Raw genomic sequence first — 25,196 nt, 5'->3', positions numbered from 1 at the left:
CTGTGTGTGTGTGTGTGTGTGTGTGTGTGTTAGGTGCCAGGGCCTCTGACGGCCGAGATCGAGGCCAAGAAGGCTGAGAAGAAGAAGGCCCTGAAGATGGCCAAGAAACAGCGAGAGAAAGAACAGAGGGAGGTGAAGAGAAAAGAAGAGATGGAGAAAGAGGAGAAGAAGCGTTTTGCGTCCCTGAGCGATCGAGAGAAGGTAACCACACACACACACACACACACACACACACCACTCGCTAAGTCCAGCTCTCTCCCTCCTCTCCCCCCTCCACCCTCAATGCACTACTCCACTTGCACACTTGCACACTTGTACACTTGTACACTTTACAACTTGGTGTTGTTGTCCTGAAAACACAACACTTCTGCTGCTCTTACATAACTTGCACCACTATGCCACTTTCTTTTATTACTTAGGTCAAACAGAACTACCCAAGCCTTTTATTGGCCTGACTTTGCACTAGTATTTTATTGACTGTCTATGCACAATTTCAACCAAATTTTGCTGCTCTTATTTTTTCATTATTATATGTGCCCTCTTATTTTACTTATTTACTTACTTTTTTTGTTTACTTGAATGTTATGTTTGTCTGTGGACTTAAATTGGAAAAATATGTCTTGTCTTCACCGTGGGATAGTGAGAAACGTAATTTCGATCTCTTTGTATGTCTGGAACATGTGAAGAAATTGACAATAAAGCTGACTTTGACTTTGACTTTGACTTTGACTAAGGATTCTGGGTAACCAGACCTGAGCTCACCCTCTCAGAGCCAGGATTTAGACTTTAGGCTGTGTTCAGAGTTGGCCAGGGCACTCTTTTGACTTGAAAAACCACTGACATTATAAAGCAGTTGAGGCAGTTTTACTGCCCTAACAACGTGTGCTACTCACGAGTTAATGATGGCTAACATGCTAGTTTTCGTCCCTCCACGTCCAGTTAAACTGTATTACCATATTCATTTAAGGAGTTAAAGTCTCACGTTGTCATGCTCAAAGTCGATCGTAATATGTTTCTTCACTTCTACTGGATACAAACGCCACATTACTCAGCTTGTGATTGGTCAGCTGTCAAAAAATCCTGTGACGTAGGGCGCTTTTGTCTGAGAAGTTGATCTTTTCTCAATTTTAGAAAGACACTTTGAGCTGCAGAAAAATGCCGTTGACAGTGTTTTTAAAAAAATAAGAGTGAGGGACAACTTTGATGACCTGATTATCTGATTTCTTGTCCTGTGATGTCACAGCGGGCGTTGGCAGCGGAGAAGCGGCTGGCAGAGCAGATGGCCTCCACTGGTGCCCCCATCAGCAACGTCAAGTGAGCCAATCAGTGCCCTCACCACCCTGAGCACCACTCACCATAGCCAATCAGTGCCCTCACCACCCTGAGCGCCACTCACCATAGCCAATCAGTGCCCTCACCACCCTGAGCACCACTCACCATACGCAACATTTATCTGTATTCTGTAGAGACAGACACCATCCTACCGATGGGGAAGACACATGTTTTTCAAATCCAGTTAAACAAGAGAAAAGAGATCCGCACACAGTGCAGTTTAATCTGTACAACATTTCGACCGCTCAGTGGGGTATACTACGAAGCACGTTAGACATATCTAGGCTATGTAGACATATCGAGGCTTGACAAAGCCTTGACTCAGGGGTATACGTTAAGTGATACTACAATTGCAGTTATGTGATATATTTGTCAAACTAGGCTTTCAGTTCAGATCTGTGCGCGTTCTCGGTGTTGGGATGACTTTGGCCAATCGTGTAACGTGGAGACGCACAAGACCGCCTCTATTTAAAAACAATTACTTCTGCATTCATGAGCGATAGCTTAATCTACACTGCGGTCATTTTTTGTGTCTAACCTATAACATCAAATAAATCAATTGCCATCAGTTGTTGTATGGTATGCACGTCCATAGTGGGATATTTGCACGCACAGCACTATTAAAGCGCATTCGAGATCCAAAATGTTAGTAGAGGCGGAGCTCCACCTGTAAGATATATGACAGAATCCTACACGTGAGAGAACTTTGTTTTTAAGACAATTGATTGGTCAGTGGGCGGTAGATTACACGATTTGAGCTATAACTTAGCACATAACCTCCTCCCGACCAGGTTTGGTTGACCGCATAAGATACCATGGTGATATAGCGACACTAAAACAGATCCACTTTCGTGTCACAGCATACCCTGGCTTTGAGCGCAACATACCTCGCTAACCCACTAATCGAGATTCGTGGTACACCCCACAGGTCTACGTCAAGTACATCACTGTGTTGCTTCGCATTGTTTTACCAGTATCTGGCACCTGTTGAAATATATAGATGTGCGTGCATTACTACACTGCGTCTCTCAAATCCAGTTGGACTTGAAAACTATGTTCCTGACATACCCAAGGTTTTAAAGCATTAATCTTTTGTACTTGGCTGCAAAGAGTGACTACAGAGACTGAGTAGTTTTAATGTATTTAGACAGTAAGTGGGATATATTTGTTCATGTTGATTCACTTCTTATTGAGTCTGAGTGTATTGTTTGTGTGTGTGTTGTAAAGTGTTGTGAGTGTGTGTGTGCTAACTGTGTTTGTTGTGTGTGTGCTGGTCTGCGTGTGGTGTGTGTTTTGACCCAGGCGGTGCTGGATGTGTGGGGAGTCTCTGCAGGGCAAGGTGCCCTTCCAGTACCTGGACTTCTCCTTCTGCTCCCCGTGCTGCGTCCAGGCGCACCGCAAAGCCAACAACCCCACAGGGAAGCCATGACCTTTAACCTCCTGACCTCTGACCCCTCACCTAACCAATGACTCTCAAACTGAGTCACAGAAGTGATATGATCCTGTACGCTCTACAACTGGATGAATCTCAAGAGTCCTCTGGACTGGAGACATCTCTGTGAGTGAGTGAGTGAGTCTTTTAATAAAGGAGCAGACTGAACTGCCACTCTTAATCCAGCACATTTCACAGATACCTGTAGGACTGCCATAAACTCCTTCTCCACCTCTCCAGTCATCTTGGTCACACTCAGTTGACCCGGTCCTGTCTACTGGCCGCCCTCATGTCTCCTGTGCTGACGTCAACAGCCTTCCAACCAGCTCACCTACAGACACTTAAACACCTTCAACAGCCTTCTGTCTGTGAATACGCTCACCGCCGCTACAGCAGGACTGATGATGGTCATCCTCATCCTCCAGCTGCCAGGACTGACTGCAGACCCAGTGAAGACTTTAAAAAAACAGACAATCCAGAGTGTCAGGTCCTACACTATCACGTGCCGACCACTATGACGTTCAGATACTGTCTGGACAGATACCAGCTGTAGTTTGCATGTTTGTGTGTATTGCTAAGCCTCAATGTCTTAACTTTTTCCTGACGTCTCAGGTCTGTCGTGTCATTGTCATATTTTATTGAAATGAACAGTTTCACACAGAAAGGAACTTATTCAAAAATCGGTTTAATTCTATCTCAAATGAACAACATATTTACAAAATCTTGTATATGAAATGAGGAGAAGCACAGCAAACATCATGTTCATGATCACAACAGTTGAACAGCAGAGTTCCAGAACGATGACACTTCCTGTATCTCAGTGAGAGTTCCTGGCACATCAGCCTGACGTGTGTCTCCATACCTCACCATACTCCTTACAATTTGGTGTTGTCCATTTGTATATTTCCCAGCCAGGGTCTCTTTCAACCACAATGTTGAGACACGGTGATAAGACTCCGTGGTGGTTGTTGAGATGTATAGTGCCACATAACATGAATCAACCAGTGACTTACGGTTTACCTCTGAGGGGTCTCTCATAAAGCAGCCTTGGTCAATCCCAGCGTGTACACGCTTAAGAGCGTCCTCTAGTCTGGGGTGCCCACAGATGCTGCTTTGAGAGATAAACCCCCTTGGTCTTTTACAATGTTTACATGAATTGTATAAAGCTGCTTGAAATGTGTCTGGATGGATTTGCTACAGAGAGATGAAAAAATAACCAAAAATAAATTAATTATTGAGCGCAGAATCCTCAATTGACTCTGTGTGTGTGTGTGAATCAGAAAACAAGTTTGCAGTTTGATCAGCTGATCAGCAGTTATATAACAGGACCTCAAATAGGGATTGCATGATCTTACCAGTTCATTTACTTAACCTGACATCAAGCTAATTTGGCTTGAGTGCTAGTCCTGATTGTCCAGACTGTTACTGCAGGACTTCAGTGTAGTTGTCCAGTCTGTCGACTCTGCATTACGTTGGGTGAGATGTCATGACATTGCAATGAGATCACATCACACGCTCCCTTCATTAATAAAGCACTTCACTAGAATACTTATATGGCATTTAGTCTAATCTTTAGCTTCATGTGTGGGCACAGTTTTGGCAGATGTGCACGGTGATGATTGGCTAAGATCTGGGGAAGGTGGTGATTGGCTAAGATCTGGGGAAGGTGGAGAGTTTGGGGTTGAATTTCTCCCTCTACCTCCAGTCAGGTAGGGAAGCAAACATGCTGAATGATCAGTTGTGCAGCAGCAGCAAAGTGTGTGTGTGTGTGTGTTTGACCTTTATGGCATTGTAGCCATGGCACCTCTATGGCAAGTTGTGAGTGGTCCATGAAAAGAGTGTGTGTGTGAATAAAGATTGTGTGTGTGTATAAAGAGTGTGTGTGTATGATTCCACTCAGTGGTGTTGAGTTGCGGGCGGTCCACGTAAAGTTTGTCTGTTTTGTGTGTGTGTGTGTGTGTGTGTGTGTGTGTGTGTGTGTGTGTGTGTGTGTGTGTGTGTGTGTCTGGTCATGGTTTCCCAGGTGTGGTGTTGAGTTGCGGGCGGTCGGTGTGTGTGTGTGTGTGTGTCATGGTTTCCCAGGTGTGGTGTTGAGTTGCGGGCGGTCCATGAAGAGCACTCGCGGGTGGGCAGGTGCCGCCTCCAGCTCCAGCACTGTGATGTTGTTGGGTCGGGACTGGCTAAGCAGCGGCCCCGGCACGTACAGCGTCTGCTGCGGACCACGCGTGGGCCAGTACCGGCCCAGATTCACCCCGTTAATCCACACCTGACCCTGAGGACGCGTGCGCACACACACACACACACACACACACACACACACACACACACACACACACACACACACACACACACACACACACACACACACACACACACACACACACACACACGCGCGCGCACAGAGAGAGAGCGAGAAGTTAGAGTTATCAGATAGCAGCAAGAGTCACACTAGTTTTTCCTGATTGTTGTTCAGCACTGGTGTTAACATTACTGCTAGTGCTAGCTGTTAGCAGCGCGTGTTCCACCTTTAGATGTTGTATCCACAGCAGAGGTGTTCTTTAGTCCAGCTGTACACACCCCACGTCACAGTGGAACAGGTGTCATTTCCAATGACGTACTTCCACACATAGCAACGTCTAGCCCATTTAACCATGCTGTCCACGACTAAGAGACAGCACTCAAAGAATCCTCCATAGAAATTCATGGGGTTAGTTTGTAATGCCTTACCGTCATATGGCCGTTGTCTACACATATCCCGCCCCTTCCTGTTTGCCTCCCTATTTACTTGAATAGGAAAATAGCTGCCCGATGACTGCCCAAACTGCTTCGCAAAATGGCCACAGAGTGGACGGGACTTGCCTAAAAAGGCTTTGGGGCTAGTTCTGCCTACAGCACAAACTAGCGATTTGAATAGCGGAGTAGTTTATGAAGCCCCTAGAGAGCACCTGTCCCTGCTGCAGCTCCAGTACCGATGGGCCAGGCGTGGGCCAGATGAGAGCCAGATCAGAGCCAGATCAAACAGAAGCAGTCACTGTAAGTATCTAACTAAAGACTCCAAAAATTATTTCAGACAAGCAGCAGGACAAAGATGAAGTTAAAATGAGGAAATGACCAAATTGTCACGGAGGACCTAAAGTCATCTGAACCTCACACACACAACACGAGTTCACTTGTGACTTTATGATCCATCTGCTGTCTACCCAGAGAGAGGGAGGAAGCTCTCCAGATGTCACTTCAAGTCAAGTCACTTTTATTTATAGCACATTGAAATACAACAGGAGTTGACCCAAAGCGCTTTGCATGGTAAAAAGACAGGGTTGAGCAAGACAGTTGATACATAGAAAGGGGCCCAGGGATACACCGGTCTGACTAAACAATGCATGAAATAGATAGGAAGAAATGGGATTAGGCCCTCCAGTGTATAGGGAAGTTGAGATCAACAAAATACATTGGTTTGGATACGGTCATATCACATTTCCACAGCGCTGCTAACTGTACTGCTCTGTCTGTCATCATTTAAAGCCCGCCCCATGCTAAATAAGCGGCTGTGATTGGTTCCTGGGTGAATTGGAAGATGGCCTGATGGATCTGCAGAGCAAATTGAAATGCGATCACAGAGTTGTCTGGGTTTATCCAGGGCCAGGCTACCAAATATGGTCAATAAATGCTGGAGCTCAGCTCATTGTCACGTATGAAATCAGCCTCATACGTGACAATACACACAAGCCAAAATGCTTATTTACAAATCAGCCTCATAAGGGACAACACACGCAAGTCAAAACTTCCCTCATCCGGGAAAGGCATTTCCTGCACTCTCATCATTCACACAACAACTCCTTATATTTTTATAAACATCTAAGGGTACGTTCAGACTTAGCGTCTTTTTCTGACAAAAGAAGTTATGCAGACCACTTTTTCAGTTTGGAAAAAAATCTGCCAGCGTTCTTGTTCCAAAAAGCAGCCGGAAGCGTTTTTTTTTTTTGCGATGTATCCACACAAAATATCGCGGAAGAAAAAATTGGGGTTGGCTATTGCTTTTGGTATGTTATGGTAAAGTTCTGAACTCATGTCAAACAATTCCCTATGCTCAGACACTAAAACGAGTCTCTCGATCGGTGTTCTGTCACCTTCTCCATTTTTTACTTGCTGTCATGGAAAACCACAGGTCTCGGTAATCCGCTTGTGATTGGTCAGCTGTAAAAAAGACAGCATGACGTATGGCGTTTTTCCGCTAGAAATTGAATATTTCTCAACTTCTGAGCTGCAGAAAAAGACAGTTGCGGTCACATTTTAAAAGAAGCCGACGACTTTTTTTGAAAACACGGCCTACTCCATAGGGTTATAATGTAAAACGGACGGCGGCAGCTGCAAAAAAGACGCTTAGTCTGAACGTACCCTAAGGTGGTTACATTTACTAGTGCGTGTGTGCCTGTGTGTGCCTGTGTGTGTGTGTGTGTGTGTGTGTGTACCTTGGTCCAGCCGGTGAGTTTGAGGTAGGTGTCCCAAGCCAGGCCATTCGGCGGCAGAGTGCCCATGTAGACGGTGGGTCCCGTCCCATCGCCCGGCCCCGTCTCTGGGGGATGGGGCCAGCCTCGGAGCACCGTGTGGGGCCAACCGCTAGAGATGGCGCCGTCGATGTCCAGAGGGAAGATCAGCCAATCGGTGAGCACGTTCCTTCCCAGGATGAGCTCACCCAGGATGCCCTGTGTTGGAGAGAGAGAGAGAGAGAGAGAGAGAGTTGGAGAGGCTAAGTTCTAATTCCAAGGAAAAGCTGCATCAAAAATGAGCTCCTGAAATCATCTCAAAATATGGACTAAAAAAGTTGGACACTTTGAAAAATAACCCTCAACAAACATCCAGAAAAGACTCTAAAGAAGAGGTGACAACAATAATAACCAACAATTGAAGAGGAAATATCTTAAAAAGGAGAGTATTATCATATTTCTCAAATCAAAACATCTATATAGCCATCAAAGGCTAATCATCAACTGCCATTGTTGCCAACATTCCAAAGGAGAAACTGCCTTAAAATAGCTAACTGAAGAAGCTAACAGAAAAGGATTCTGATGATGGAAAACACCCAACAGACAGCAAAAAAGAGCACAGCTCTTAGAGAAAAGAGCAGGGAAATTGAATACCCAGCTAAATGCAAAAGTGGAACAGCCAGGGAGAAACACAAGGTGAAGACACTACATGAAAATCCAGAGGTCCTCTTCACTGACTACGCTCAGCAGAAAGGAGGAAGAAAGAAGAACAACATAATTTTCTTCACCCCGTCCATTTACATCTGGAAAGATACCCTATGCAACCATTATCCATATGTATTCAGTGAGGGCATTGGTTCAGGAGGCAGATTAAAGATCTGCAAAGATGAACATCTGGACAAGGATGACCCTCTGCTTACCATCACATACTACACAAAAGGAAAAGTGTTGATCCAAGGTAATGAAGCCAACCTGGAGTCCTTTGAAGAGCTGTTCCCAGTTTTGAAAGCTGAGGTTAACACTAAGAAAGTGTATGTCACCTCTGACAATGAAGAAAATGAGAGTCCAGCGGATAACCTGTCTATCTCTGCTCCTCCCACACCTGCAAGCCTTACCAACCGGCTAAAAGAGAGTATGGCCCTGCTGGAAATGGACTTCGCTGAATTCAAAGAGCAGACCCAGGCCAGGCTGTCTGACTTCCCAGACAACACTATGCAGCTGCTCAAAATGGAACTCCAACAGCTCAAGAAAGACCACAGAGTCCAGGCATCTGACTTCAGCATAAGTCTAGAGACACTCAAACAGCAGAACAGTGTGCTCCGTGCTCAGTTGGCAAAAGTGAAGGAGGATGCTGAGAAGAGAGAAGAATCTCACCAGGCAAATCCAACGCCTGACGGATCTCTTGTCAATGCCAAAAATGACAAGCACAGAGACACAGACTCTCCCTTCCAGTATTGCAGACCCCTGCCACGTCTCAGCCTCACCTTCTCTCCTCTGCACCCAGCCCAGCAACACTCTGGCACCTCCTGACCCGACTCCTGAAACATCTGCACAGTCACCTACCAACAGTCAGCTCTACCCATCCCAGCTTCCCTCCATGCGGTCTGAGGAGCAAGGCCCACAAGTGGTCCTGCTGACTGACTCAAATGGGAAATTCCTGGACACAAACAAGCTTTTTCCCAGAAAGAGAGTGTTGTCTAAACGCTGCAACACCACAGCGCAGGCAATGAAGCTGCTGAGAAAGGAGACACTCAACAACCCTGAATGTCTGGTGATCCACACAGGAACAAACGACCTGCATAAACTCCAAAGGGACACTGCTGGAGCAATGAACAGGATGGCGGAGCAGGCCAGTAGGGAGTTCCCTGACACCCGGATTGTGATCTCCACCCTACTGCCTAGGACAGACACCCCACCTCATGTCATCCATGAAATTAACATGGAGATCAGAAGAGGATGTGCCAGCCTGCCCAATGTCCATGTGGCTCTCCATCCAACCCTTGGCACCTGGGACCTCTATGATGGACTCCATCTACACAAGGAGAGGATAAAGATTTTTGCAAAATCTCTGAAGGACACGGCCCTGGGGCGTAGTCCTGCTACACCCTCCTCTGATAGGAGCCATATACACCATCCCAGGCATCCTCCTCCCCATCACCACCCTAGGATTATCCATCCTACCATAAGGAAAAACAATGGTTCAATCTGGACCCCAGACCCATTAATGGCCCACCACCCCATCAACGTGAGGCCAAACCAGAGGAGGCCACCTTCCCCATCCCCTACCCACCCACAGCAGCAGAGATATGCAGCAGCACCTGCCCCTTGCCCCCCTCCCCACCCTCAGCAACAGAACTATGCTCCGGTAGCTGCCCCTTGCCCCCCTCCCCACCCTCAGCAACAGAACTTTGCTGCGGTAGCTGCCTCTTGCCTCCCTCTTCACCCACAGCAGCGGAGCCATACTGTTGCTGCCCGGCCTACTGCCATTACAGCTCCTGTTGCAACATCTGAGCTGGGAGAGATCAGGGAGATGCTGCACACCCTGTGCACCCGACTTCTGTTAAGCTAAGAAACCTTTATATTTTAAGTAACATAACTAATAATATATTATAAAAAAAAATAAATAATAAAAAAAAAAAAACGTAATATCTGTGTAGTAACACTGATGAATATTCCTAGTAGATGAGTAACATTTGTAACATTTTTATTTTTTATTTTATTTTTATTAACTTAACATATCATATAAGTTACATATCTTCATTTATTTAAAAAAAAAAAAAAAACGTTATTATTTATTACAAAACATAATATTCTTCTTTACTATTAGCTTAAAGCTTTATGAAATTCCTATTACTACTATAAATGTAGATAGTTGGAGTTATTTTCATGTGTCAAACTATACAAGTCCATTTTGTTTGTTTTCAAATGCGTTCATTTCATATAAGTTGTTGGAATATTCAGGGCCTTCGCTCTTCAACTTTTGAGTTGAAGAGTGGAAGCTCTGAATTCATAAACTCTATCAAAAATGTTGATATAATTATATTGACAGAAACATGGTGTAAAAACGATACATTCACTCACTGTCCCCCAGGATATAATGAAGTCATGGTGCCCTCGATAAAGTTAAAAAATATACGCAAGGGCAGAACATCGGGAGGTATCTTGGTGTGGTATAAAGAAAATCTTTGCCATCAGATATTACCAATAAAACAGTGTAAATCACACATTTGGTTAAGATTAGATCAAACACTGGGCATAACTGATAAGAGCATATACCTCTGTGCCATCTATATACCCCCAGTAGACTCCCCATATTTTGAAGAGGACATTTTTGAAACCCTTCATTCAGCAATTGCCTATTTTCAGGCCCAGGGAAACATAATTCTAATTGGAGATCTAAATGGACGAACAGGAACTGAACCTGATATTGTTGACCCACAGGGAAACAACCATGTATTTGGCCAGTTTCCCCTGTTTACCACACCAACCATCCCCCACCGGAACAACCTTGACTCTGAAATAAACCAAAGTGGCAGGGAGATAGTGCAACTCTGTCGAGCCACAGGCCTGTACATAGTTAATGGTACAGTAGGCTCAGAGGGGACTCTTTAGGGAGATACACATACTCCTCAGCTCTTGGATCCAGTGTAGTAGACTATGCAATCACTGACATGGACCTCTCCACTATCAGTGCATTCACTGTCAGAGAGCAATCTCCCCTTTCAGACCACAGTCAGATCAATGTGTTCTTTAACCTCTCAGGTCAAAAGAGCAACACGAAAAGTGAACCTTGTAATCTATGTGATTCACATCCCACTTACAGATGGGCCCCAGACAGTAGAGACAAGTTCATTATGGCCTTGAACTCACCTGATCTGATAAATGACATATCAACATATGATCAAAACAAATATAACCTTGCAAGTAATGGTGTAAACAAGGCCGTAAACGATATCAACATGATATTTCATAAAGCAGCTATCAAAGCTGACCTCATAAGGCAAAAACGGAAGCCTTTAAAAAGAAAAAAATCTGACAAATGGTATGATCAAGAATGCAAGACCATCAGAAAAGACCTGAGAAAAATAGCAAATGAAAAACATCGTCAACCAAACAACGCAGCCTTACGTATTCATTACAATGAAATTCTAAACAAATATAAACATACAATTCGGAACAAAAAACAAAACTACAGCCAAAAGCAACTTGAAGATATTGAGAAAGCCATTAATGAAAATCAGTTCTGGGATATGTGGAACAATTTCAACACAAAAGAACGAGAAGCATTACCCATCCAAAATGGCAACATCTGGAAAGCACACTTTGAAGATTTATACAAAAACATACCAATTAATGACCTCAATTCAGATCAACATTTAATAAAAGAAAAACTCCAATCATTAGAAGAAAAAATTAAAAACAACCAAAACCCCCTTGACTTTCCAATTACTTGGGAAGAATTAACCACCCAGACAAATGCTCTACGGCCAAGGAAAGCTTGTGGTCCAGATAGCATTAAAAATGAAATGCTTAAATGCAGCACCCCAGAGATGCAGGGTGCAGTGTTGAAATTGTTCAACATCATATTACGGTCAGGACATTTTCCTGACATGTGGTGTAACGGCCTGATTTCCCCCATCCACAAAAAAGGGGACAAATCAAACCCCTCTAATTATCGTGGCATATGTGTCAGCAGTTGCCTGGGAAAGCTGTTCTGCAGTATCTTAAACAAGAGAATAGCAGATTTTCTTGATACACATTCCATTCTAAGCAAAAATCAAATTGGCTTCCTTCCAAAACACCGTACCACCGATCATGTTTATACGCTCCACACCTTAATTAATAAACATGTTCACCAAACAAAAAATGGCAAGATATTTGCTTGTTTCATTGATTTTAAAAAGGCGTTTGATTCTATTTGGCATGAAGGGCTCTATTTTAGACTACTAAATTGTGGGATAGGGGGTAAAGTGTATGACCTAATTAAAACCATGTATTTAAATAACAGATGTGCTGTTAAAATTGAAAAAAAAAAATAACCCAATACTTCACCCAAGGGAGAGGTGTCCGTCAGGGCTGTAATTTAAGTCCGATGTTATTTAATATATATATATAAACAAACGTGCTATCCAGTTAGAGCAATGTCCCGGTCCTGACCTCTCCCTCCTAGATAGAGAGGTGAAGTCTCTATTTTTTGCTGATGACTTGGTTCTACTGTCTGCTACTGAAAAAGGTCTACAACTACAGTTAGACATAGTAGAAAAGTACTGTAAGACCTGGGCCCTAGAGATAAACCTAGACAAAACAAATGTAATGATTTTCCAAAAACGCCCCAAATGCCAAGAAAACAAACACCAATTTAAAATAAACAATTCTATCATCCCCCACACCATGAGTTATACCTACCTAGGTATAACAATGACAGCATCAGGGAGTTTTAATAAGGCAGTGAATGCACTAAAGGAAAAAGCTCGAAGAGCCCTAAATGCAATTAAAAGAACATTTTATAATCTCCAAATTCCAATTAAAATCTGGCTTAAAATATTTGATAGTGTCATCCAGCCCATTGCGCTGTATGGTAGTGAAGTATGGGGTCCACTCAGTCATCATAGCTATACTCACTGGGACAAACACACAATAGAATCCCTACATGCTGAGTTCTGCAGACACATTCTACAAGTACAGAGAAAAACACCAACAAATGCATGTAGAGCTGAATTAGGTAGATACCCACTAATCATTAACATCAACAAAAGAGCACTCAATTTTCTGAATCACCTTAAATCCAGCCCACAAGACACCCTTCATTCTAAAGCTCTCCAAACCCAAGAGCTGAACCCAGAATCAGCACCAGTTGTTGCAGAGACTAACTGCCTTACCACACACCCACTCTGATCAGTCTCACAACAACACTGTTTTCCAAAAACCAATCAGAGTAAACCAAATTATGAAACAATGTAAAGTAGCCTATTTGGAATATTGCAAAGAAGAAACTAAAATTCAAAGTAGATTACAATGCTATCTGTCCCTAAACCGAGAATATAAAATAGCAGAATATCTTAATACTGTCAGAGATAGAAAACAGAGACTGACCCTAACCAAATACAGGCTAAGTGACCACAAATTGGAAATCGAAAAAGGAAGACTCAGAAAATCATGGCAACCAAAAGAACACAGAATATGTGGTTACTACATGACAGGTGAGGTCGAGACAGAGATGCACTTCCTCCTACAATGTACATCCTTCAATCAAACAGGAAACCTTTTCTTCAACAAATTTAACTCAGAAATTCCTAATTTTAATTAACTTAATGACATATCAAAATTAAAGATATTATTAGGAGAAGGAGATAAAGCATATCTTGCTGCCCAATATGTATCAACATGCCACAATCTGAGGGACAATGAGTGACCTATATCACCAAATAAATACACACACAGACAGGTGCGCACACACGCGCGCGCACACACACACACACACACACACACACACACACAAACACACACACTGCATCATACACTACATTTTACTTTATTTTACCTATTTATTTTATTCCTATGAAAATCTACTGACATGTATGTGTTCAGATTTATTGTATAACTGCTTTGGCAATATAAGTGAGCTTGTCATGCCAATAAAGCATTCTTGAATTGAATTGAATTGAATTGAATTGAGAGAGAGAGAGAGAGAGAGAGAGAGAGAGAGAGAGAGAGAGAGAGAGAGAGAGAGAGAGAGAGAGAGAGAGAGAGAGAGAGAGAGAGGATGACGAGAGAGAGAGGATGACTAGAGAGAGAGGATGACTAGAGAGAGAGGATGACTAGAGAGAGAGAGAGAGAGAGAGAGAGAGAGAGAGAGAGAGAGAGAGAGAGAGAGAGAGAGAGGATGACGAGAGAGAGAGGATGACTAGAGAGAGAGAGAGAGAGAGAGAGACAGAGAGAGAGGATGACTAGAGAGAGAGGATGACTAGAGAGAGAGAGAGAGGATGACTAGAGAGAGAGAGAGAGAGAGAGAGGATGACGAGAGAGAGAGGATGACTAGAGAGAGAGAGAGAGAGAGAGAGACAGAGAGAGAGGATGACTAGAGAGAGAGGATGACTAGAGAGAGAGAGAGAGAGAGAGAGAGAGAGAGAGAGAGAGAGAGAGAGAGAGAGAGAGAGAGAGAGAGAAAACAGATGACCAGTGACAGAGAGAGAGGGAGGGAGAGAGATACAGAGAAAGAGAAAAAGGATGACCAATGGCAGAGATTCAGGGAGAGAGGGTGAGAGAGACTGAGAATGCTCCATGACAAAGCTTCAGAAAGGGAGAGACAGAGAGTGAGAGACGTGCCTTGTTGTCGTGGATCTTGCTGCCGAAGTTGACCCGCCCCATGTTCTCCACCAGGACGTCCAGCAGGTCTCCCTCCTGACCAGTCACGTTCATGACCAGCTCCGTGTCTCGCTGCAGCAGGCCCTGGTACACCTGACAAACAGAACCGACACAGCCCAGACCCATGTCAACAGTCACTGAGGAACAGAACGACCCAGCCCCTGAGGAACAGAACCGACCCAGCCCGGACCCGTGTTAACGATCACTGAGGAACAGAACTGACCCAGCCCGGTCACTGAGCAGAGCTACACTGTGGCACATGGTACCTACGCACACATCACTTAGTTTGCTCCCTGAGAATCAAAGCCACAAACAGCAACCAGTGCACTAATGTACCAATCTAACACAATACAGGTGCAACATCAACTAGTGCAGCATACGCTAGGTCTTGTACATCAACTTATACATTATCAGCTAGTGCAACATAATTACTAGGGCAACTGGTACAACATCAATGAATCATGATGAATAAATAGACATCAGGAAAAGTTCTATTATTACTCATAGATCCTTAACTGAAAACCAAAGATAATATCAGGGAATCCTGTGAGTGCACATCATAGAACAGGGTCATGCACAGGATTGACAAATCATCTTATTATTTACTGGGCTTGATTATCATGTCACTATTTAATGAGCTGGATTATCATGGCACTATTAACTGGGCTTGATTATCATCTCACTATTTAATGAGCTGGATTATCATGGCACTATTAACTGGGCTTGATTATCATCTCACTATTTAATGAGCTGGATTATCATGGCACTATTAACTGGGCTTGATTATCATCTCACTATTTAATGAGCTGGATTATCATGGCACTATTAACTGGGCTTGATTATCATCTCACTATTTAATGAGCTGGATTATCATGGCACTATTAACTGGGCTTGATTATCATCTCACTATTTAATGAGCTGGATTATCATCTCACTATTTAATGAGCTGGATTATCATCTCACTATTTACTGTGTGTAACGTTGTGTTGTGAACAGCGAACCCGCGAACAGCAGCACCTCGGATCGGGAGGCGAGCGCGCTAACAATTGAGCCAATAGCCCAGGCTACTGGCTCGCATGCCAGCAGCACTCTTGAGGCGTCGTCGGGGAGTGAGGTTTACCAACGTTCCACAAGCACAGCTAAGCTAGCTGGCATCCGTTACATGTGCTTGATTATCATCTCACTATTTACTGGGCTTGATTATCTCTTTGGAATTTGTTTCTCAGTGACCCCTGATTGTAGTCAGTGCAGCATTAACTTCTTCTAAGATATGGTCCACTTTCTCCACCCTGAAAGCCACTGATCAAGGCTATAACTAAAACACAATATCAACCAGCCATTACTACAACCCAAGGATAAAAGCCATTGCTACAAGCCAAGGATTAAACACAATATCCAGCCATTACTACAAGCCAAGGATTAAACACAATATCCAGCCATTACTACAAGCCAAGGATTAAACACAATATCCAGCCATTACTACAAGCCAAGGGTAAAAGCGGTGTACCCCGTTGACGGAGACGTAAGCGCGGTCGTGGATGCCATTCAGAGGCGAGATGAGAGGTTGGCCGTCTGGAATGCTCCTCGGCAGCTTGGTTCGATACAGCACAAATCCATAAAGCTAGAGGGAAACAGCATTATGTTTATGTTTAATGGTATTGAGCAGATGCTTTTGTCCAAAGCCACTTACGACATCAATAAACATTACATTAAAATTAACAGTTTATAGTAAATTCAAATAGCCTAAAGATACCAGTATTAGACTAAATAGAATACAGAATACCACAAACATATGCAAACGGTCATAATAAGGACAAATTAATTACTTTTAATTAATTAACAAGGTACAGTATTCATATTGCAGTCCTGTCCTGAACAGTCAATTTAAGGCATATCTATTTAAGTATTAAATTGGCTAATACTGACTAAAATAATGGTCAGGGAGGTAAGGTCTTCAGTGGCATGACTCAGCATTAACATGGCTAAATATGAGAAGTTTAAGCAGGGTTATGGTTAGGTATCGGTCATTTAGTAGTGTAGTGGTAAATATTGGGTAGTGTGGTTGGTCTACTGGTGGATGTCGCTCACGTGTTTGATCTCCTCGAAGGTGAGGGGTTGGTGGGACTGCACAGGGCCCTGAGGGGTCAAGACGTCCAGCAGGCCACTGGTGTTGCCCACCTGACAATGTCCAACAAATACATACACAATAAAACCCGACAACAACAACAACAACAACAACAACAACAACAACAACAACAACATCATCAACAACTACAAACACATGGGCCGCGCTGGAGAGAACATTTTAAGGAATTATGGGAATTCATTTGGCCATCAAAACGTCTAGGCACAGGCTGATGTCCAAGTCCAAGATCTTACAAATGTGAAAATAGACACACCCTCTGAAGCGTCACAAAGCCGTACTCCATCTTGGGCGTGGCTGGAGGCATGGGACCTTCAGGGACCTTCCGAAACTGGGAAACGACAAAGAACCAATAGATAGATAGATAGATAGATAGATAGATAGATAGAAGATCCCCAAGGGGAAATTCAGGGAAAGGGGAAATTCAGGGCAGTAAATAGGCAGATAAGCTTCAGGCTGCGGTCTAGCATCAGCTACCTCATCAGGATCTCCCTTTCCATGTACACAGTCTAGCATCAGCTACCTCATCAGTAGTCCAACAGTACTCACCTACCTTACCGATGACGTTTCCGATATCTACCTTACTGATGACGTCTCCGATATCTACCTTACTGATGACGTCTCCGATATCTACCTTACTGGCAACGTCTCCAATAACTACCTTACTGACGACGTCTCCGATATCTACCTTACTGGCAACGTCTCCGATATCTATCTTACTGATGACGTCTCTGATATCTACCTTACTGGCGACGTCTCCGATATCTACTTTACTGACGACGTCTCCAATATCTACCTTACTGACGACGTTTCCGATATCTACCTTACTGATGACGTCTCCGATATCTACCTTACTGGCAACGTCTCCAATAACTACCTTACTGACAACGTCTCCGATATTTACCTTACTGGCAACGTCTCCGATATCTACCTTACTGGCAACGTCAATGTCTCCGATATCTACCTTACTGATGACGTCTCCGATATCTATCTTACTGACGACGTCTCCAATATCTACCTTACTGACGACGTTTCCGATATCTACCTTACTGACGACGTTTCCGATATCTACCTTACTGATGACGTCTCCGATATCTACCTTACTGATGACGTCTCCGATATCTACTTTACTGACGACGTCTCCAATATCTACCTTACTGACGACGTTTCCGATATCTACCTTACTGATGACGTCTCCGATATCTACCTTACTGGCAACGTCTCCAATAACTACCTTACTGACAACGTCTCCGATATTTACCTTACTGGCAACGTCTCCAATATCTACCTTACTGATGACGTCTCCGATATCTACCTTACTGGCAACGTCAACGTCTCCGATATCTACCTTACTGATGACGTCTCTGATATCTACCTTACTGACAACGTCTCCGATATTTACCTTACTGGCAACGTCTCCGATATCTACCTTACTGATGACGTCTCCGATATCTACCTTACTGATGACGTCTCCGATATCTACCTTACTGGCAACGTCAACGTCTCCGATATCTACCTTACTGATGACGTCTCCAATATCTACCTTACTGACGACGTTTCCGATATCTACCTTACTGATGACGTCTCCGATATCTACCTTACTGGCAACGTCAACGTCTCTGATATCTACCTTACTGATGACGTCTCTGATGACCAGTAGCTTCTCTGTGGGGTCTCCTGCTTCGTTCAGAGGGGCGTTGTAGTCGTAACTCGTCACCACTGAGCGGTACCTGGAGTCGTGGTCCGCACCTTGCAGCAGCACAGATAGACAGGGGTTTTAAACATGTTTACTTTTATACTGTTTACAGCTATACGGTTATTATTATTATTATTATTATTATTATTATTATTATTATTATTATTATTATTATTATACACATATTTTATGTGGACATACATTACAAAGACTACAAAAAAGAGGAAATAGCTAAATCAAACATGAGCTACTTGAGCTTCCACTGTAATGCAATCTAGTTCTCAGTAAGTAGTCGACAGAAAGAAAACAGAACAACGGTACTACCGTTCCAGTAGCCAAAATTTGTTCCTCCTTCAAACATGTACCTGCAGAAACAACACAGCATATTACACTTAAACCAGCAGAGCAGCAATCAGCTATTAGCATCAACAGGGCATACGCACTAGCTACCAAGGCCTACTTGTTGCGCACAAAGGTGGTTTTATTGGTGATTTTGTGTTTGCTGCTTTGGTTCGTTGTAGTAGTAGTAGTAGTAGTAGTAATAATAGGTAAATCTCCCACCTCCCACTACACTCCTGTGTACATTTGAAATGCAGGCTGCTGTGGACGTTTTTAGGTGATGTGGACAGGTATGTAGTAGGGAGAGAGATTTTGAACTACAGGTTAACGTCTAGCATCAAAGGTAAAACAAATATGTTAAGGGTAAGGTTAAACCTTGCAGGGCGACTTATACAATCATACCCTGGGGAGATGGTGATGTTTAGGGCACGTCCACGATCACATTTGGGGGAGGTAGTGAGCATTCTGGGGTGACTTACATGTTGACGTTGGCCCCCATGGCGAGCATCTCCCCCAGCATCTTGCTGACCTTCTGCGCGTCCACGGAGGCGTGCCGGTCACCCCAGTGGTCTAGCCAGCCTGTGTAGAACTCAGAGTTCACCTGCACGACAGGTATGCCGCCAGGTGAGAAATCAACAGGTAAGAAACTCCTCACAGCAGATGGTAAATTAGACAGATAGTCTTCACTGTAATCGAGATCTAAGGGTGGGCGGGGCTGGAGAGACCACATGTTTTCATTTCATCCAATCAGAGTCTTGTTTGAAGACAAAGGTGAGTACCCTGGGCCAATGAGATCACAGTACCCACTGCCCACCTCTGATCTCTGACCTAACTCACAGCACAGACATTTTGTAGAGCGAAGGGGAACAGGGAACAATGTTGTCATGTTGTCTTCATACAGGCGGTCAGTGGGCTAGCGGCCACAGCTGGCATAGGTACCTCAGCTGGAGTTGGATGATGAGTGGACTTACCAACGGCCCTCTGGGTTCAAACCTCCTCTGGCGATCGAAAGCAGTGCTGATGTTGGTGTCTGAATGTAAAAAAAAAATATATTTTAAAAAGGTATCAGCTACCTCATCAGGATCTTCCTTTCCATGTACACGGTCTAGCATCAACTACCTTATCAGGATCTCCCTTTCCATGTACACGGTTCTAGCATTAGCTACCTCATCAGAATCTCCCTTTTCATGTACACTTAATTAATTAACAACTCCCATTGCTAATTGCTAATTTCTCTATAATGATGAACTAACACTCTCTATCCATATATCTCTTAGTAGCCACTATAGTTGCTCAACACCTCTTTCTGTCCCAAAGACCACAAACTTTGTGTTGACACTGGCAAGAGATTTGTGTTGTAAAGATGTCTGGCATAGATTGAACATCTCTGATATGGAGACACCCCCCTCCCTCTGACTCCAAACACTGCTGGCCTTAATTAAACAGGGACCTTACATTTAGTTAGTTGAAACTCAAGTTCAGTCTTTAAAATTGTTGAGCAATTACTTAACAATGAACATCACCTCAACCGAACCCAACCCCTAACCATACTTATAACCTGTTGAGTTTATGGTTACAGAGTGTGAACTGAGAGTTTGTTTATAATCTAAGTATCTGCAAATAGGAGACTAGACTATACAAGCCTGCCATGTTCAAAACACCCTTGCCCTGCGGTCTCGTTCCTCCTCACCAGTGCCAAAGTCAATGGTGGCGTAAAGGCCCTGCAGGGTTCCGCAGACCATCTCGCGGTCCGTGTTCCCGTCGGTGGTGAAGAGAACCGTGTCCTCGCCCAGGAAGTTCTGGACGAGTGTGCGCAGGTGGCGCAGGTAGTTGTAGTCGCAGGCGAAGTAGCTTCCGTACTCGTTCTCCACCTGGGATAGCCCACAGGAAATGTAGGCAACGTAGTAGGCAACGTCACTCTTATTCAGTTTCAGATGGAGGCGATCGTGTTTGGTTGTTCTTACAGCTTGATGTTAGTGCTTATTCCATCTCGGTCTGTGTTTATAATCTTTTGTACGTTAGATCATCATTAATACAACCCATAATATGTGGCCATCGCAGAGCAGAGGTAACCTCACCACCTGACCACTGGTTTCTCTGGATAAAAGCGTCTGCTAAATACCAGTCAGTCAGTATACTTTAAAGATAGTTGATAAGAAGGTATGGCAAAGTGCCCTTAACATGGGGAAACTACTGAGTCATCAATGTATGCTTTTTCACCATCTCTCTGAAGCTCCGCCTTCCGGTTACCTGTTTGATTGTTTACTTATGTATTTATTTATATGTTTGTTTGTTGTTTACCTGCACAGATATGATGTTGCCCCCTTGGCTGTACAGCCACCGCTCCATCCTGGGCAGCAGCATGGCAAACCAGCTGCTTACCGCCTGCAGGTAATCTGCAAGACCAGCAGCAAAAACCTGCTTTAACACTCACTCAGCAAAAACCTGCTTTAACACTCACTCAGCAAAACCAGCTGCAAAACCAGCTGCTCACCACCTACAGGTAATCTGCAAGACCAGCAGCAAAAATATGGGAGGCCAAACAATTCAAAACCTTAAGCAAAAAAGGACACCACCCATCCAGCTGGATGTAAGTAAGTTTACTTATCTAATAATAGTGTATGGCATCTAATGTTATTATTTCATGTTCTGATATGATATGCAAACGTTTAGACTATGTTACAACTAAGAGCATAACAGTGACCAAATTGCTTTGCAATATTTTATCCCAGAAATACTTTTGGTGGTTGATTTACAGTGATGTTAACAGTAAGCTACGATCTAGCTGACCTAACAATATTAGTGCTGTTATCACCAGTTGTAATAACTATTTTTGTAATCATGACCAATACCATCTAACACCATCAATGGCATGTTTATATGACTATCAGACCCTGAACAAAGCAATACATTGAACTACAAAGATGTTTAAGTAATGGTGTTTACTTCATCATAATGTAATTTGCCGCAAGTTTCCATCTTTTTGCCATCTGAAGTTTTTCCAGATCATTGACTGTAGGTCCAGATCATCATCCAGATGCAACCTGGTTGGCGGACGGCGCGCGATGGTCTCTGGTTAGCGCAGCTAGAATAGGCGGTGTCTGTGTTCTGTGTTGGCCAACTCGATAGCGCAGTTCTTGGACAGTGCGCGATGATTTCTGGTTATGTTGGCGCAGACTGAATAGGTGGTGTCGGCCAACACGATAGCACAGTTGTAATATTGGACAGCGCACGATGGTCTTAGGTTAGCACAGCTTGACTTGATAGCCTGAAGTGCAGCTGAATAGGTGGCGTCTGTGTCGGCCAGGCTTTTGATTTGTTTGGCTCGTCAACCTGCTTTAACACTCACTCAGCAAAACCAGCTGTAAAACCAGCTGCTTGGTGCTTACCGCCTGCAGGTAATTTGCAACACCAGCAGCAAAAACCTGCCTGTAACACTCACTCAGCAAAACCAGCTGCTTACCGCCTGCAGGTAATCTGCAACACCAGTAGCATGTCATGCTAAAGAGCAGAGGTGCGTTCAAATTTGGCAAACGTTTGTGCCGAAAATGTTTTCTCTGAACAGTTAAATGAGTGATTATGTGGAAACATTACACTTCAACGCTAAACCTTCCTCCAGCTCCATAATATGTTTGCAGAGAACTACCTCCTCAAACTGTTAGTGAGTGTAGAGAACTACCTCCTTTAACTGTTAGGGAGTGTCCGTAGCTGAGAACTCAAAGGAAAATAGAAAACTGTTTGCAAATGTCCATTAATGTTCACCAATGTTTCCAATTTCAACGTATCTCTATTTAACTCCTTAAGTAATCATGTGTTATCATAGTTTACACCAACACTTAACAGATCATAATTTGTGTACCACGTACAATGTTCCATATTGTGTAGGCCCTAATGCCTTCATGATTAGTGATTTTTTTTACCACAAGTTTATCCACTGAAGCGTGAGAGGGCGTAGAGAAGATCGAAGAAATGATACCTGTATCAGCTGTCCGCAGCATAATGTTTGGCTTCTCCAGTAACCACGCAGGCAGACCACCCTGAGGGGAGACAGAGAGGAAGAGAGAGAGAGAGAGAGAGAGAGAGAGAGAGAGAGAGAAAGTGAAAGTAAGAGTAGACTCTGTAGAGCAGTGCTCCACATTAATGGTTGCCAGGTTGCCCTTGGCTACCAAATTATCACAAGTGGCAACCAAAACCATGGATTGCATGGTTGCCAAGCTGGCAACCACTTTTAAAAGTTAATATTGAGCCCTGTGGTAGAGGTCGTTTCAGGCCGAGTCTGCAGCGATCTGTAACGACCCAGCTGAGGCACTAGCACATGATATGCCCATGATATGAGCGCAGCAGCATCCTCCTCTCTTATTAACCCCAGAGCTCATAGAAAACTACACTTCAGGGCCATACTGTATAAACCACATTGGTAGACACAACGCCCAGGACAGTGTGCAGTTTCTGTGGGACGAGCTGAAACAGGGTTGGTTCTAGTGTGGTTCTGTTCCTGGGCCCTGACTGAGTGTGCATCTTTCTAACAGGCAGGCTACACCAAACACGGAACTCTTGGGCGAGCAGATCACAAGTGGTCAGCTGTTTACACCATGTCTGAGGTGTACAGCCAGAGATGTTGCTGACCTCCTGTGTTCAGACATTGTGACTGACTTCACTTACACTAGAAGTCTCCCTGTGGGAGACACATGAGTATGCATTAGTGTTTACACTACTGAAGGTATGTGGTGGTCAAATGTATCCCAAACTACCTCTGAGTTGAGTGATCAAATCACAAGGCATCTTGGTGGTCATTTTCTTGTAGTGCTGTCCACTTGCAATCCAATCACACAAGGCATATTTTAACACCACATGTAAACGGTGTCTAAGACGTGAAGTGACTACGTACGCCAGTGGTTCATACATCAGTAGCACATACATCAGGCGAACACACGTCAGTAGCAAAAGCATCCGGGCAGCAACAGGCCGGCGCAGACCCCACATCAATCAGGACTGGCTGGCTCCACGGCTCAGTCACCTACCTGTCTCCTGAGGTAATGGTATACTTAGATGAGCTATTAATACAATATCAAGGGTTGAAGTCCACATGGATAGAAGACTTCTGCTTCATCATCAGTCACTAATAATAAAGGTGTTTGCTGTCTGGTAATGGAAGAGACCAGCAGGAATGGACCAGTCACATCCCACGACCCTGGTGTTCTGAAGCTGATCAAACAAACAGGAAGTGGACTGCAGACAAACAGGAAGTGGAATGCAGACAAACAGGAAGTGCACTGCTCACCATCTCCCACTCGGCACAGATGTACGGCCCGGGACGCAGGATGACCAGCAGGCCTGTCTCATTGGCTAGGCCCAGGAAGTGCTCCAGGTCCCGACCCCCTTCGAAGTTGTACACACCCTGCACTGGCTCGTGGAAGTTCCAGGGCACGTAGCTACAGCAGACACAAAACACACACTGTAATACCTGTGTGCAGACTCGCACTGTCTGCAATGCCTGTGAAAAACATAATCATGTCATAACTAAAACCTATAAACATGACAATTCTACACTTAAATTAAATAGTGTATGCATCATTTCTCATTTTCAAACATAATCTCGTAATAACTTTAGACTAATGCAATCATTGTGCCACAAAGGCATATACAATTCACTTGACCTATGCCCTTACACTTGAATGGCGTTCAGTCCAGCCATGTACATCTTGAGGAGTCGATCCTTCCAGTAGTACCGTGGGATGCGAGAGTAGTGGATGCTTCCAGAGACGTACTGGAACGGCTTTCCATCTTTTATAAAGCAGTTGTTCTTGTAGTCAATGGAGAAAGTGCGTGACTCTGACGCCTGACACCAGAAATAGGAAAAGTCTCTTCAGAGCAAGTAAGCTAACTAGCAAGTTGTCATCAACATAGCATACAAGCCAAACGTAATATTACTGTTACGTTACTCCTTGTAATGTTAGGTAGCTTATCTGAAAAATACATTATCACATGTAGGCTAGACGCACCCGACCAAAACACCAAATGTTGAAACTGCAAAAGCTAAAGCATACCATAGCATGCTGGACAAAAAAAAAAAAAAACATTGCTAACCCTGGACATGTGAATTTTTTAAGTACTTGAGACTAAAAGCAGATACTTACAGCAACGGTCTCACTTGCCAGGTGGACGGATGTAAGGCAAACGATAGCAAAAACAACTTTTGAACTCATAACTTTAATTTAGCAGACGAACTGGAACTCACTAATTAATTTGTCATTATGAATACAATCGCAACAACGGCCCATTACATGCACTATTTAAAAATCGTCTTGTTATGGTTGGTAACTGAAATTACCCCATGACGGTAACAAGCGGTCTCCTTTTCCCGTTGTTTTAATCGTCATGAAGTGTTTCGGCTTTGAAAATCAC

At 43.8% G+C, this 25,196-nt stretch overlaps 2 protein-coding genes across 16 annotated transcripts in view; one reads left to right on the top strand and one right to left on the bottom strand.

Annotated features, from left to right (window-relative positions):
- The window catches only part of ankzf1 (ankyrin repeat and zinc finger peptidyl tRNA hydrolase 1), a 21,502-nt gene extending 17,485 nt beyond the window's left edge, over window positions 1-4,017 (top strand). Inside the window, 3 exon segments of the mRNA XM_042075751.1 lie at window positions 34-201; window positions 1,244-1,314; window positions 2,635-4,017. Of these exon segments, the coding sequence (XP_041931685.1) occupies window positions 34-201; window positions 1,244-1,314; window positions 2,635-2,761 (366 nt within the window). The 3' untranslated portion in view covers window positions 2,762-4,017.
- glb1l (galactosidase, beta 1-like) lies at window positions 3,434-25,196 on the bottom strand. 15 transcript variants are annotated; one of them, XR_006025964.1, is made up of 20 exons: window positions 24,929-25,190; window positions 24,461-24,630; window positions 24,073-24,223; window positions 22,768-22,828; window positions 21,093-21,187; window positions 20,482-20,662; window positions 19,763-19,821; window positions 19,271-19,392; window positions 18,777-18,817; window positions 18,300-18,505; window positions 18,186-18,239; window positions 18,105-18,131; window positions 17,472-18,071; window positions 17,013-17,087; window positions 16,702-16,791; window positions 16,121-16,234; window positions 14,575-14,706; window positions 7,234-7,467; window positions 4,770-5,036; window positions 3,434-4,729 (listed from the first exon to the last, which is right to left on the bottom strand). XR_006025964.1 is itself a non-coding variant. In XM_042075420.1 (17 exons), the coding sequence occupies exons 1-17, from the start codon at window positions 24,995-24,997 to the stop codon at window positions 4,833-4,835; spliced, it is 2,772 nt and encodes a 923-aa protein (XP_041931354.1). In that variant the 5' UTR covers window positions 24,998-25,190; the 3' UTR covers window positions 4,747-4,832. The 15 variants fall into 15 exon arrangements, 3 of the variants coding, with proteins under 3 accessions (XP_041931354.1, XP_041931399.1, XP_041931406.1); XR_006025962.1 differs by having other exon boundaries at window positions 17,472-17,606; window positions 17,688-18,239; XR_006025965.1 differs by having other exon boundaries at window positions 17,472-17,606; window positions 17,721-18,239.

Source organism: Alosa sapidissima, chromosome 2 (assembly GCF_018492685.1).
Source record: "Alosa sapidissima isolate fAloSap1 chromosome 2, fAloSap1.pri, whole genome shotgun sequence".
NCBI lineage: Eukaryota > Metazoa > Chordata > Actinopteri > Clupeiformes > Clupeidae > Alosa > Alosa sapidissima.
This window is presented reverse-complemented; position numbering and strand designations above follow the sequence as displayed.

Excerpts from the sequence above, each read along its gene's own strand:
- glb1l (XM_042075420.1), bottom strand. The coding sequence starts at position 24,997 with ATGAGTTCAAAAGTTGTTTTTGCTATCGTTTGCCTTACATCCGTCCAC. Across the intron at positions 7,468-14,574 it reads GCAAGATCCACGACAACAAG|GGCATCCTGGGTGAGCTCAT; the intron begins GCACGTCTCTCA and ends TCTCCAACACAG. Across the intron at positions 5,037-7,233 it reads AACTCACCGGCTGGACCAAG|GGTCAGGTGTGGATTAACGG; the intron begins GTACACACACAC and ends ACGCGTCCTCAG.